General features: G+C 37.7%; 1 protein-coding gene across 1 annotated transcript in view; it reads right to left on the bottom strand.

Annotated features, from left to right (window-relative positions):
• kcnh4a (potassium voltage-gated channel, subfamily H (eag-related), member 4a) overlaps nucleotides 1-15,474 on the bottom strand; it is a 36,565-nt gene that overhangs the window by 13,714 nt on the left and 7,377 nt on the right. The window contains exons 5-10 of the mRNA XM_056235883.1: nucleotides 9,945-10,206; nucleotides 9,186-9,343; nucleotides 8,666-8,873; nucleotides 7,832-8,026; nucleotides 7,451-7,650; nucleotides 2,899-3,148 (exon numbers count right to left, since the gene is read on the bottom strand). Coding sequence (XP_056091858.1) covers nucleotides 2,899-3,148; nucleotides 7,451-7,650; nucleotides 7,832-8,026; nucleotides 8,666-8,873; nucleotides 9,186-9,343; nucleotides 9,945-10,206 — 1,273 coding nt within the window. The remainder of the gene's footprint in view (nucleotides 1-2,898; nucleotides 3,149-7,450; nucleotides 7,651-7,831; nucleotides 8,027-8,665; nucleotides 8,874-9,185; nucleotides 9,344-9,944; nucleotides 10,207-15,474) is intronic.

Here is a 15,474-nt window from a genome sequence, read left to right as displayed (position 1 = left end):
ATTCAACCAAAATGTTTCAAAGCTGCTGGACTTTGTGCTAGAGCAGCAAAATCCATACTCAGTGACAATCAATGTGCCTGTTCCACTGCACAATCTGCTCACCAAGCAGGCTGTTGACGAGGTGTCGCTCCTCGCTTGCTCAACTGTCTCCAAAATGGGAAGCATGTCTACTGCTCGTACAGGCAGGAGAGGTTAGTTGAGAAGACCAAGAAAATTAGCACAACTGTATCAAAGAGAAAACTACCTCAGTTCAATGAACAACCACAGAAGACACCGACAATCAGTATGAAGGAGCAGAGGTTAGTCTCATCCAAAGACATGGCCGAGGCACATAGGAGTATGGACATTGGTAAGAAGCGGGGCATGAGTATCCGGCAGATACTTTCTTATGATGTGCTTTCAGCATCTCCCCTGTTTGATGGTGACCTTCCAGTTCATGTCAACAAGTCAAAACTTGTCAGTGAGATTGAGCCTCGACTTGATCTCAACCAATGGAGTCCTGAGTCTACCTATGCCACTCATGTTGTGGTAGACTTCAAGTCGAAGATGCGACAGATGCCTCTAGCACAATTCCCTACTTTAGGTGCGGTCATCAATGCCATCATCAGCTCAACATCATCCCTCTGCCAAGAGGCGGAGTTCATCCATCTTGTACTAGATTCCTACATCGAGATGTCCCTGAAAGAAGGGGAGCGCATGCGGCGTACAGACTCAACAACAGGCATCGACATCATTGGCATGAACAGACACACACCCATCCCTCAGCAACTTGACAAGTTCTAGGCATCTGAGGAGAACAAGCGGAATCTCCAACTGTTAGCTCGGGATATGGTATGCAATCGAGCCAGTGCCAATGCAACTATCATTGTCAGCTCTATTGTCATTGATGATGAGGTGCTACCAGCAAAGGCAGCTGGTGGCGAAGAGATCCCAGACCTCTTGAACTGGATTGAGGAAGCTGATGCCAGGTTGCTGGTGCATGTTGAGTGGGCTGTTCGTGTGAAGCAGTGCAAGAGAGTTGTCATAGTCTCCAATGACACAGACACCTTTGCATTGCTTCTCCACTACAGCCCATACTTCCAAGAACTCGGGATGAAAGAGATCTGGCAGCAGTATGGCACTGGTGAGAGGCGGCGAATGCTTCCACTCCATCAAGCAGTTTCTCGTCTTCGTCACTGACAAAGACAGTGATTAAAGCACATATCCTGACTGGAGATGACTGTATGAGCAAGGTGGGGACTAAACCTGCTGCTATGGTTTCTGACCCAGTCCAATACTTAGCCAACTTTGGAGAGGCAGACACCTTGACAGAGCAAGATGCAGCGTTGGCTGAGAAGTACTTGGTGTATGTCTGGGCTGGGGCCAGGTCAACTACAACAGCTAAGATATTTGATTACTTAAGGGTAGAAATCTACACCAGTGGAAGTGCTGGAATTGACGCTCTCCCTCCCACAAGTAGTGGGATCAGAGGCCACATCCAACGAGGGGCTTTTCTGGTTCATACGGCATGCCACTTGCCTGCAACAGCCAAGGACGCCAAAGCAAGACTAGAGCCAACGGAACATGCATGGAAGGAGCACTTTGGCACACTCCTGCCATCAAAATGTCTGAAGCCCTTAAAATGTCTGAAATGTCCCAAAATGTCTGAAGTCTCCTCACAGTATGTAAGTGTGCAGGCAAGTGTGACAATCGCCGATGTGGCTGTCGTGCTGCTGGAGTTTCATGCACCATATTCTGCCATGGAAAAATTATCCTGTAAAAACCCATCCCACTAACATGCATGCACACATACAGTACACTTTGAGAGAAATCAGACTATATGGTGCACTTTTAGTTAATTTGGTATGATGTAATTTTATTACTTATTGATACATAGTTTTATTTGCACCCAATTGTTTTATTTTATATCATTGTACTAACACCCAATTAAAATAAAAGTTCAAACGGATGTTTATAACTGTTACATTTCTTCTCTTCATGTCTTGTTATAATAATAAAAAATCATTGTGGAAAAAAATACAATAAAAAGTGACTATTGAAAAAATAGATCTTAATCGAGTTATTGAAAAATGATGTTGACATTGACATTTCAATGACAAGATGATCCTTAATGTTAAAAATAATATTAGCAATGAATGTTAAATGTCACATTTAGTAGAATTAGACTTATTGCATCTGTTTTTTATTCCTAATAATGGCCAAGTTATGGATAAGTAGTAGGAAGATGACCTTGACCATGACCTTTTAAGGTAAAAAGTCAGCCAATATGGCCATAACAATATCAGAAATTAATTCCACATACCATAATAAGTCTAAATAGAGGTATTACATGTGTATATACATTCAGAAACAAAGAAGTTTGATTTTCATCATCATCCGATGGCGGCCATATTTGATTTGACCATTACGTAATTCGTGGCATTATGGCGGACGAGCACCTCTGTGATTTTTTATGTCTAGGGACCCACTTACTCAGTTCAAGTGAGAAATTCCCCCAACACCAAATTGCGAACGGGTCTACAGGCCAGGTACTGGATTACACTTAAGAATCTCGCTGGAAGAAGTGGGTTATTCGGGTACTTTTACCTACTGTTTTATGAGTACTGTGAATTCGGACATACTGCACTACTCTTGTCATACAGTACTGTTTTCGCCTACTATTTAGTAGAGAAGTATGTGACTTCGGATACAGCCCTCCGCTCTTGTATTGCGTGTTTGTGCATTTTGGGGACAGAGCAATGAAAGGAGGGGTGTGTTTGGTCGAGCTGATTTCAAATATCAACAGTTTTTCTCAAAATTCGCTTACTGCACCTTTAGGACAAGTTGCTTCACTTGGTGACTATTTTGGTACTGCCCTTGGACAGCTTTTTTCTATGTAGATATTTTTCTATACCATACCTAGTATGGCAAGCACCATGCCGTCCTTGAGGACCTCTAAAGACCCAGAGCAGACGAAGTGTTGCGCATGCAGGGCGTCTCCATGGCGAATCAGGTACTCTCCAGGTGCACAGAACGAGGTCTTAATGTGCAAGGATAGTGAACGCAGGCACCCTCTACTGGCAGAGGAGAAGAGAGGCAGCTGCAGAATGTCTTTGTTCAGGTGCATGGCGATGTCTGCCCGCAGCTCGTCTGGGAAGTCATGTAAAAGCTAATGGACAAGTAGACAGATGGATATTACCCACAATAAATTGAGGTGATGTAAAGATCATGTTTACAGTTGTAAAAAAAAGAGGCTATTGTACTCTAACACAGTCCAATGTGATCATTATGCGATAGTAATATTGTTTCAGTCAAGTATTAGATGAGGTCATTCCTCTTCTTAGAGATCAGAATCTCTCTTTCAGTATGATCTCAAACAGATGCAATACCAGCCGTCTACAGTTGTTTTTCAATCACAGCATAAACTAGCAGCATGACAGATGAGAGTGTAAATGAGCTAGGCCACACTTGTCAGTTGTTTTTTTCTTCCCACAGATACACATCGCAGAGGAGTAACTAACTACAGTAATAGTGCTACTAACTAAACTTTATTTTTAGTACTGTGGCTGTAGCTCAGCTGCTTTAATAGTAGTGTAGCTTTTATAGCAACATGTAACTTTTGCCTAATACTGTTTTGTGCACAAAGCTTTACAGCTGAGCAAGCTGAAGAAATAATTAAATACACAGTTCTAAACAAATCTCTCTATAAAAGTCAGATTGATTTTTAGTCACTAATTCAGAGTTAATTCAGATGGTTCATGTAAATCAGGAGTCACCAACCCGTCGATCGCGATCGACAAGTCGATCTTGGAAGCATTTTAAGTCGATCGCGAAGAGTTTTCAAAATCAGAGAAAAAACACCAATATTTGTATTCATTATTATTTATTAATTAAAAATGCACCATGTGTGAGCCTACTGTGTGTAGTAAATGGTGTCTAGGGGATGCGGAGGCGCGCGCGCCGTTACAATGACGTCATTTTTGGCTCATGCGGACGCGGCGAGTATAAACAAGGCTTTACGCTTTAATCAGCTCAGCCACTTCACACTTCACATCAAGCTCTTCAAGCTAACGATACGCAAGGCAAGCTAACGAAAAGATGGTACAACGGTGAGGGAGTAGGACAAGGCTATTGCTAGTTTGAAATCTGCAGGGGTTTTCCTGCATAGACAATTATGAGGCGGCCGCCTCCGTCAAATGTATAGTTAAGAAACAATATAACGTTATAGACTACACACGACCAGAGTGCTGTTTTCCTGAATGCAAGCACGATTGAAACCAAGATATTGATTTCATAACAGTTAATAAACAAATAGTTAAAATTAAGTTACTTACATTTTTAGACGCAATTACTGTTTTTGTTCTGTTTCAGCAGCGAAAATAGTTCCAAACAACAGAACCAGCGCATCTCACAGCAACACTCATCCATTATTCATTACTGAATGATTCAGCGTTTTGACCTAATCGCTCGAGTCAAAGATTCAATTAACGTGACCCATTTTAAACCGCCTCATTCTGAATCAATCAGCCATTTGAACGAATCGTTTGAATGAATGACTCAATGACTCGCTCACTAAGACGGCCGCCTGCCGCTTCTACTGGCGGTTTAGTTTCAAAGTATCATTCTTTTCAACATTCCTTATTTGTATATTCAAAAAATATTCAAAACAATCTCATAATCTCATTTAATACAGTTATAATTTTTCAATGTAAATTATTTAATTTGATTGGTAACAGCCTTGTCTTATTATTTTAATTGAATGTATTGATAAAATGTAAGAATTTGAAATGAAATATAGAGCATACCAGTACATTAAATAAAATTAGGGGGAAAATGCCCTTTATAAAGGTACAAAAAATTATTCCGATAAGAGTGTTTTCAAAAATGAAACATTGGCAATTTAAGTTTAAGGGAGTAGGCTAAAGCCTCTGTTTAGGCTATAAATGAAATGTAATTTTGCCAAAAGAAGAACTTTTAATTTAAATAAATGTTAATTTTAAATCAGCCTACTTCAGTGTGATATGTTACCATATGATCATGCTTAATTGAATAATTGTAATGTGATGATCAGATGCAGATATCTAAATCAAAGAAAATGGGTGGTTGGCGGGTGGATTATTATTATTTTTTTAACAACAGATTTGAGTGACTCAAAGTGCACCAGATTAATGAATTTATCTTAAAAATGTACAAATTTTTCAAAGGTCTGTAATTTGTGTGAAAATATTTTTGAAGAATTGAAGGATGACTGTTGTCATAATATTCTGTATGCTAGTTGCACTTACCATTTTGATTTCAAATAGCCTATGTTTTAAAAGGGAAAATGAAACAGTACATTATTGGCTTAGGCCTGTAATTGACTGATTATTGTGTTTATATATGAGTAATAAGCCTGTGGATATATACTTAACAATGTTATATTACTGTTGAAAATGTTGAATTATAGTTGACAGTTTGTATAGTTATATACTATTTGTATAGTTAAATAAATATTTTGCCAGTGACTAACAGGCAACAAAGAATGTCAAAGTAGAACTACATTGTGGCCTTGTTTTTTCATAATTTTCTGCAAGTGGTAGATCTTGGTTTACATTTGGATTTGGGATGTGATCTTAGGCTTGAAAAGGTTGGTGACCACTGATGTAAATCAACTCGAAAGAACAATTCACTGATTCTTTTAAACCCCAGCAAGAGATTTTCCATACAATTTTCACTTCAAAACTTAATTTGTATAATCTACCAACTCAAAAATAGAAATTGGATTGTTTTTCTATTTTTATTAGTTGCATTTAATTTATATTTATCTCATTCTAGTTATTATTATTTTTTACCACATAAGGACTGCTCTGATTACAAAAAATATACATCACTGAATGTCTTTATGTGCATTCTTTAAATACACTACTTTTCATACAGAGTCGGTAAGACTTTTTAATGTTTTTGAAATAAGTCTCATATGCTTTGCTGCTCAAAAACATTTCTTATCATTTTCAATGTGGAAAACAGTTATGCCGCTTAATATTTTTTTGTGGAAACTGTGGTATAAGGTTTTTTTTCAGGATTCTTTGATGAATGGAATAGAATGAAAAGATCATTTATTAAACATCTTTTGTCTTTACTTAAAATCTTACTTTGATCAATTGAATGTGTCCTTGCTATCTCTATCTATCTATCTATCTATCTATCTATCTATCTATCTATCTATCTATCTATCTATCTATCTATCTATCTATCTATCTATCTATCTATCTATCTATCTATCTATCTATCTATCTATCTATCTATCTATCCATCTATCTATCTATCTATCTATCTATCTATCTTTATCTATCTATCTATCTATCTTTATCTATCTATCTATCTATCTATCTATCTATCTATCTATCTATCTATCTATCTTTATCCATCTATCTATCTATCTATCTATCTATCTATCTATCTATCTATCTATCTATCTATCTATCTATCTATCTATCTATCTATCTATCTATCTATCTATCTATCTATCTATCTATCTATCTATCTATCTTTATCTATCTATCTATCTATCTTTATCTATCTATCTATCTATCTATCTATCTATCTATCTATCTATCTATCTATCTATCTTTATCTATCTATCTATCTATCTATCTATCTATCTATCTATCTATCTTTATCTATCTATCTATCTATCTTTATCTATCTATCTATCTATCTATCTATCTATCTATCTATCTATCTCTATCTATCTATCTTTATCTATCTATCTATCTATCTATCTATCTATCTATCTATCTATCTATCTATCTTTATCTATCTATCTATCTATCTATCTATCTATCTATCTATCTATCTATCTATCTATCTATCTATCTTTATCTATCTATCTATCTATCTTTATCTATCTATCTATCTATCTATCTATCTATCTATCTATCTATCTATCTATCTATCTATCTATCTATCTATCTATCTATCTATCTATCCATTCAAGTTACAAGCTACTAATTTAAAGTAGCTTCTCATACACTGCACCTACAGGCTTCCTTTAGATATTGATCTTTTCATTGTGGCCTATCCAATTACCATTCTTATTGCTTTAACAATGACAGTTTTCAGCATTAGTGTAATTCTCAGAAAGCTATAATTAGTCCATTGAAAGTAGATGTGACCCAGATCTTTGCTCATGAATTGTCCTCTATCTGATGATGCTAGTATATTATCAAACTCTTGATGGGGGCTTTTACACTCTTAGAAAAAAAAAAGTTAATTGGGGTTCTATATTTAACCCTTGATTTTGCTCTTCAATGAACTCCAAAGAACACTTTATTCCAAAAATAAATAGATTCAATCTGAGCCTCCACACAATTAAATATTGAAGATAAAGCAAGTGAATTAAACTGTCATGCTACTGTGTAAATATTTTAGTCATATGTTCCGCAGCTCCCACTCAAGAGCCATGGTCATGTGATGGTTTGTTGGGTCTCACCTCGTTTGCGTTGATACCATTGTTGACAGACCAGGTGGTCTGGAAGTACTCCAGCATGCGCTGTTTCAGCTGCTGAGGCAGGCGATGCACACGGATAAAGTCCTTCAGATCCTTCATGCGTGTGTGGTAGAGCGAACGACGAGAGTACATGCGCTGGATGATGGCTGTCACATTACCAAACACCACCGCATGCATCAGGGCTGATTGAGAGAGAGAGTCTGAATCATCTCAGTGAACAATATGTTCTGCATCTTAAATTAGACACCAAACTTTCCAAAATGAAACACTTGCTTATTTTTTTAATGGGTATCAAAAAGAGGCTTGTTTGACCTACAAACAAGTTAATTATACATTAGGCCTGAAATGTGCTGGTGAACACACCCCCGATAAGCATGGTGCAGATGGAGAAGATCTTCTCAGCGTCTGTGTTGGCACAGACGTTTCCGAACCCGACGCTAGTCAGACTGCTCAACGTGAAGTAGAGCGAAGCGATGTAGGCGCTGCGCAAAGATGGGCCACCAACTGTACCATTCGTGTAAGGAGTCTCCAGACGCTTACCCAACTCCTGTAGCCAACCTACAGATGACAGGAACACAGAGGAAAAGAAAAAAAAAATAAGGGATTGAAACTTCAACTCCATATTGACTTGAAAATCCAGTGATCTAAAAAAGAAGCTAACAGTTGATTTACACTAGCTACCATTCAAAAGTTTTGGATCAGAATTTTTTTAAATAAACATTTATTCATAATTGATCAAAACTTATAGTAAAAACTTTTATAATGTTACCGGACATTTCCATTTCAAATAAATGCTGTTCTTTTGAACTTTATATTCATAAAAAAATAATTCTGTGAAAAAAATTATGGTTTCCACAAAAATATTACGGTTTTCAACATTGATAATAAGAAATGTTTCTTGAGCATCAAATGATCTGTGAAGGATCATGTGACACTGAAGACTGGAGTAATGATGCTGAGAATTCAGCTTTGCCATCACAGGAATAAATTACACTTTACAATATATATATATATTCAAATAGAGAACAGTTCTTTTTAAATTGTCATAATATTGTACAATATTAGTTTTTACTGTATTTTTGATATGGTTTTAAACATAAGACTCAACATAAGACTTTCAAAAACATAAAAAATCTTGCTGACCCAGAATTTTTGAATGGTAGAGTTAATACACAGAGAAAACATACAGTCCCTCACCGATGTCCCAGGTCAGGGGGTCATTGCTGGCAAGCTCTTTGCGTCCAATAACGTACCAAACACATGCCAACCAATGTGCCAGCAGGGCAAATACAGACATTAGTAGTGTCAGGACCACAGCACTGTATTGAGAATAACCATCCAGCTTCTGCAGCAAGCGCAGGAGACGCAGCAAACGCACCGTCTTCAACAAGTGCACAAGGGAAGTCTATAAAACAAACACACACATTAAGAGCAGCCTTCCACTATAATATATTTATGAAAAATATCCATCAATAAATAGAAGAGATATCCCAGCCAGTCACAATTAAATTTGTATTTTTAGGTTTAAGATGTGAAAATAGATTATTTAAATGAGAAAAGTATTTATATATATTTTTTATATATTTTTGTTGGTGTTGTTGCTTGTATGTGCATGCAACAAAAGGCACTTTAAATAAATGTATGCATGCAAGGAAAGTGTCAAGCAGACAAAACAACCATATCCTATACTATTTATAGCTTTAATATGTATTTTTACCACTGAGATGTTGAATAAATAGAGCAGGTCAAAGGGCAGAGCAGCGATGAGGTCCAGGATGAACCAGGTAGTACAGTAGTGCAAACAGATCGAGCGAGCATCATAAACCACCTGACCCGCAGGCCCAACGTAGGTGGTTCGGAAATTCAGAATGATATCTGGGGAGGGGGGGACAAGGCATTTTTAGAAATATGATTTGTTAACAGCATTCAAAAATTAAATAATATTACTCACCAGAGCACTCACAATTTTATAAACAGTGCCCTTTCAATTGAAGACAAATATTGACTGTGGATGCATAAATATTAAAACATGCTAATTGGAGTGATGAAGCCTTGTACATGCTGGACTAAATAAATATTCATGGATCCTGTGCAGATTCTCATTACATAGAACATTTAGTGCCATCAACCAATTATTTTACCACATCTGCGTACATGAGATTAATTAAATTACTGCTGGCTTCAGGTCACAGTGGGGCTTCTGTATTATTATCATTATTGTTTTTACATAAAATGAGACTTAGTTTTATGCTTTGTGTAAAAAGCAGATTGTATTGAGAGTGGGGATTATAAAGACGGTCTCAGGTGGAAACGAGGGTGTGATTGTCACTTCGGTAACATGTTTAAAGTGAAAGCAGCTCTATGCAGATGTCAGAAGTTAACACGGTTTAAAAATGGAACAGAGGTGGAAATGAACCCCAAGAACAGATACATGTAGGACACAATTTTCCACAAAATCAACAACGGTGACACATACCGAGGATGAAGAGCATCTCCACAGCTATGTCGCTGACGATGGTGGTTCTGGAGGCCGAGTCACAGTCCGGGTTGTCTTGTTCGCTGTCATCGGGGGCGGAGAAGCAGACGTTGTAGGGGACGGTGACAGCAACATAAAAGGTTGCAAGGAGGATCAACCAATCCCACAATGCTTTGCACAAGCTGTAATGAAGCAAAATGAAGCGGGATTTCTGCACGGACGCCACCTTGTATTCTGGAAGAGTTGGCTGTGAAAAAACATGCTGTGAAAAGAACATGGGTAACACTTTATTTTTGCATTGTCATTTTTACATGCAGTTACTATAGTAATAATAACTATAAATTAAACCAAACCAAACCAAACGTTGCTTAATATTGCTCAGTACTTAAATGTATAATTACAGTGTAACAAAAATAAAATAAAAATAAACTGTAACCCGAACATAAAAAGAAACAACTTTTTATTTCTACACCCACAAAATGCCTTTGTAACCAGCTGGAGTGCCCTTGAGAGCCACCAGAGGGCACTCCACATCAGACCATTGTCATTCCCTCACAAACTGCATCTCCCATAATTCTCTGCCTGGACTCATCAGCACTCATTGTTTTCACCTGTGTCTCATCTTGTTTGCTCACCCTATATAAGCCTGGTTCTTTCTGTCATTCCCTGCGAAGTCTTGTTTAGTGTTTATACTGCATTTCTAGGGTTGGGTACCGAAACGCGGTGCCAATAGGGAACCGGTTCCGACGTAAACGGTAGTACCCAGACCGAATAAGAACGAAAATTTCGGTGCCTGATTTCGGTGCCTGAGTCTCTGTCATGAGGCACACACACGCAAAGTCTCTCGCTCTCTCCCTCTCCCTCTCCCTCCTCCGCCGTGCGCGCACTATATACGATTTGGAGCACAGTCTGTTCTACATTTACATTTTACATTTATTCATTTAGCTGACGCTTTTATCCAAAGCGACTTACAATTGCTATATATGTCAAAGGTCTATATATATATATATATGTCGCACGCCTCTGGAGCAACTAGGGGTTAAGTGTCTTGCTCAGGGACCACATTGGTGTCTCACAGTGCATTCGAACCCGGGTCTCTCACACCGAAGGCATGTGTCTTATCCAATGCGCCATCACCACCCACTGGTTCTGTCTCGCATGCGCACTCTTGCTCGCTCGCTCTTGATTCCAGGAGATTTTAACTAATTTGCTAGCATCAGGGAGCCGTTATCAATATGCGGGAGACTCCCGGAACGTCTGCTGATAACGAGGGGATTAATGAAGATGCTGAAGACAAAACGCTTCAAGGTTTGGCTGCATTTCACGTGTAAAATTACGCATCAGAACGCCCTCTAGGTGTGCTGATTGTCTGAAGCCCATATAGAATCACGCCAATCCATTGGCTGATGGCACGGGCGCCGCCTTGACGCTCTTACGTCGTCATATTATATTAGCGCGCGCGCGCCATCTGCTCCTCAGATTTCTCTGCCGAAAAAGGAAACTTGTTGGCAGCGCGAGGAGTTTGGCAGCGAACGCAGCGTCTCGTTCCCTATTCAGAGAACATGGGTTACACCAGTAACCAGAGACGTTCTCTTTCATAGGTTCACTCAAAGCTGCGTAGCTAAGACGCAGTGGGAACGAAATACCAAACTCGCCAAGCTAAGCGCTCCCGTAACTAGTACAATGACCAGATAACTTACATGACTGGTTCAAGCAGATAAAACATGGGAACCTTTAGCCATGTCGATATTAGATTACCCTAGTAGTAATCTCTATTAATCTCCAGTATTATTACATTGTTTGATACAATATTGTTTTATTTGATATTATGTAAATGTGACTTTTTATTTGATATTGGTTGATTTATTATTAACATATGTTACTTGTATTTATATATTGTTTAAAGATTTAAGTTAATATTGTGTCCAGTTTGGCCCTGCAAATAAAAGGGTATTATTTTTTGACAAAGTGTGTGCGGCCGGTTTCGTTTTCTAAAGTACCGTTTCAAGAACCGTTTCAGCACAGGAACCATTAAAATAATACCGAGTAGGTACTAGTATCGGATAAAACCCAACCGATACCCAACCCTATGCATTTCTGAGCAATTCCTCTGTTTTCTTTGTTCCTGATTCTTGACATCTGCCTGTGTCTTGGTTTTTCCATTCCTGTCTCACCCTCTGGATTTGTTTGTTTGATTGGACTGACCTCTTGCCTGTTTTCTACTACGATTGTGGATTACCCTTTCAATAAAACTGCATTTGGATCCTCAACCTTCTTGTCTCAGAGCAGTACGTGACAGCCTCCAAATGTATTTGAATTATAATAAACCCTACACATTTCAGGAGAAAAATTTGTTTGAAACTAGGTCATAATCATTATTACTAAGAGCCTCTTAAGTAGAAGGGTTTTCTTTTTTTATGCGCAAGCAAATTATTTCTCAGCAGTTGACGATTAGAGTTGATATGAATCATAAAAGCTGCATGCAATGTCTTCTCCCTAATTCAGTTTTCTAGACTGTAGTTTTCTGACTTTAATGACGGCTGATCTGATCCAAATATTCTTTAATACATCTCTTGAGTGAATGTGGGCCACGCTGTGCCTGTATTATTGGAGTTTTTAAATTAACTGGTGACCCAGCATGCCAAAATGTTCAATGTGCATGTGCTGTCACCTCTTTAAAAAGAAAAAGAATAGTAGCCTAACAGAAGTTGTTTCTCGCTACATTGGTTATGATGGACAGAGGTGGGCTACCTTGCTGCTAAAGATTGAACTTAAGCTAAAGTTTTGTTCTCACAGCTAAAACCATCTGAACTAGATAAAGTTAACTTTATCTAAAAACATTTTTTTAAAGGGGACCTATTATCCCCTTTTTACAATATGTAATATATGTCTCAGATGTCCCCAGAATGTGTTTCAGCTCAAAATACCCCACAGATAATTGTGGGGTATTTTAGACATTTTTGAGTGAAAGGAAAAACATGCTGTTTTTCGTGTGTGTCTTTAAATGCAAATGAGCTGCTGCTCCCGTCCTCTTTCCAGAAGAGGGCGGAGCATTTACAGCTCGTGCCTCGGATACTCTGCCGAAAACTAACAAAACATCTGTTTGGTTTTGATTAACATCTATATCGTGGTCACACTCACGTGACATTGCAGTTCTTCATCATAATGAAAGTAACAAGTTTATTATCTGCATGTGTTTTAAAGCCATATCAGTCTAAACTTCTGATATATGGTTTTCTGAGCACATACATCCGAAGCACATGCACAAAGCTGGATGTCAGACGGCGCGTCCTGTAAATATTAAACTAAGTTCTTTTTCCACGTCTTATTGTGCTTAAATAAAAATGTCAAATACACTCAAGGTTATGTCAAAAACACACAAAGTTCAAATAAACACAATCGGTTATGTCTGTGAACGTAAACAGCAGAAAAAGAAATCGCATGTGTATATTAGATCTGTGTATTAAGGTGAAAGCATAATAAACAGTAGGTACCTACTTCTATTTATGCTGTTAATATGAATCAAACATTGAATAACTTAGTAGCTTTAATAAGAATATATTTCTCACTTGAATGCTGCTGTTAAATGCTCTGGGGAGGAGATAAACATGGAGGACTGTGTACAGCTCACTCAGGGGAGGAGCTAAGCTAATAGGGCAGAGTCTGCCAGCAGTTGTGGGCGGGGCCTATGCATTTGTGATGTCACAAAAGCTACAATCTGCAAACGGCTTTGTTCTGAGACAATGCTTATGATTTATGGGGATAAAAAAAAAGGAGTGGGTGGATTTTTACCATTATAGGGTGGTTGTGTACACATACTTCCGACACACATTTATGTTCAAACACCATCTAAAAGAGAATATAGGTCCCCTTTACATAAAAATGTAGATATTCACAGAAAAACTAATAAATATAAGTCTCAACAAAGACTCACAGTCTTAAAAAAACATGGTGATATCAAACATCGCTTGCAAGTTTGAAAAAGTTAGTGCTTAATGATTCATGTCTGTGAGAGCAACAAGCTGAATGTGGATTAAATCATTAGCCCTAAAGGCCCTTGCAAAAAATCAATAGGTTTAGCTAACTTTTGTTAACTTCCTGAGTGCAGTCTGAATTAATGTTCGTTGACTCTACACACCTGCAGCATTTAGAAAGAAAAAAGCTTGAGACATTTTGAAAAGGTGCAGGTACAGCTCATTATGAAAAACAGCAAGAACATTTAACATGCGCTGTGAAATGCCATGCCAACTCTTCATGCTAACTGTACCTCACCACAAGAGAGAATGTCTTCAAATTCCTGTTTGGTTCTGATTCACAAGCTCTCAATCCAATTCTGATTAATTTGAGTATACTTCAGTTACATGCTAATGCTATAAGTTATACAGGGGAGTGTTTAGGATTGATTCAAATCATCTTCATTTGAACGAATCATTAAAAGAAGCGGCTCATCATAAGAGTCTTTTGTTTCTGGAATCAGACCACACTGGTGGCCCTCTATGTTATTGATTCACTAAAAATATCTGGCACATATGATTCATTTGTTCATCGGACTACACTGGTCGTGTTGTAGCCTATGTTTTTCATACTTGCAGCCCACAAGGACATCTCAAATAAAAGACCTTTATTGCCATTATTATTTCTTTTCATTGTGTTGCATTCAGCACAGACCGCATACTCAGAAAGCACTGCACCTTCTAGCTATCATAGATCATCTGAAATGCAGGACTGGAAGTGCTGTAAAAATACGGTCACACAGCCTCTGAAATAGGCAGATTTTTTTAGAAGATGGATTTTTGGAGTTTAACAATCGAACGATCAAATGAAGATAGCGATTAATTGGATAATCAATATTTTTCCCAAGCCTTAAAAAATAATATTAAATAACATGAGATTTGGATTTTGGTAGATATTTCTGACATTAGCCATTTAAGACAAATGAGATTTTAAGTATCTATTCAACATTTTCTGCATATTAAGGTTATATGTCCTTGCTTTCACAATCCACAATTTTCAATCAAACCGAGGTCATTGTACAAAAAATTGAATATGCTGTTTGGAATTGTTTTCACTTTGACTAAGGTCCAACTCTATCTTCTTTTTTCCCCTCAGGTATGTTGACGATTCAGGTTTTAAATTGGTGTAGTTTCATACAGCTCATTTCTTCATCACTGAAAGTTCAATAGATGTGATTTTGTATACAAAGCTAGTTGTGTACACAATTTATTAAAAAGCATGAAAATCCAACACAATGTAGGCGTTTAGTGAGTTGTAAGGATTTGGGACACCGTGTGCTCTTTTCCAAGTGTCAGGACTGATTGTCCTGTACAAAGGGCTGGTGTCTGAAATGTTTATTTATGAGAGTAAGAATCGCCAGTTGGATGTAAATATTGAATATTCTTCTAGATATCAACACAATTCCAGACATTCAATGAGTCTGACCTTTTCATTTTAACAACTATATTTCTTGATTCATCTCGTTAGCTGGAAGCACAAGGACATTTACTCTTTAAAAGTGTCAATGGATTTCTAA

The sequence above is a fragment of the Rhinichthys klamathensis genome, unplaced genomic scaffold, assembly GCF_029890125.1.
Source record: "Rhinichthys klamathensis goyatoka isolate OS25496 unplaced genomic scaffold, OSU_Roscu_1.1 h1tg000432l_1, whole genome shotgun sequence".
Taxonomy (NCBI): Eukaryota; Metazoa; Chordata; class Actinopteri; order Cypriniformes; family Leuciscidae; genus Rhinichthys; species Rhinichthys klamathensis.
Note: the sequence above shows the minus strand (reverse complement) of the source record. Positions and strands in the feature narration are given on the sequence as shown.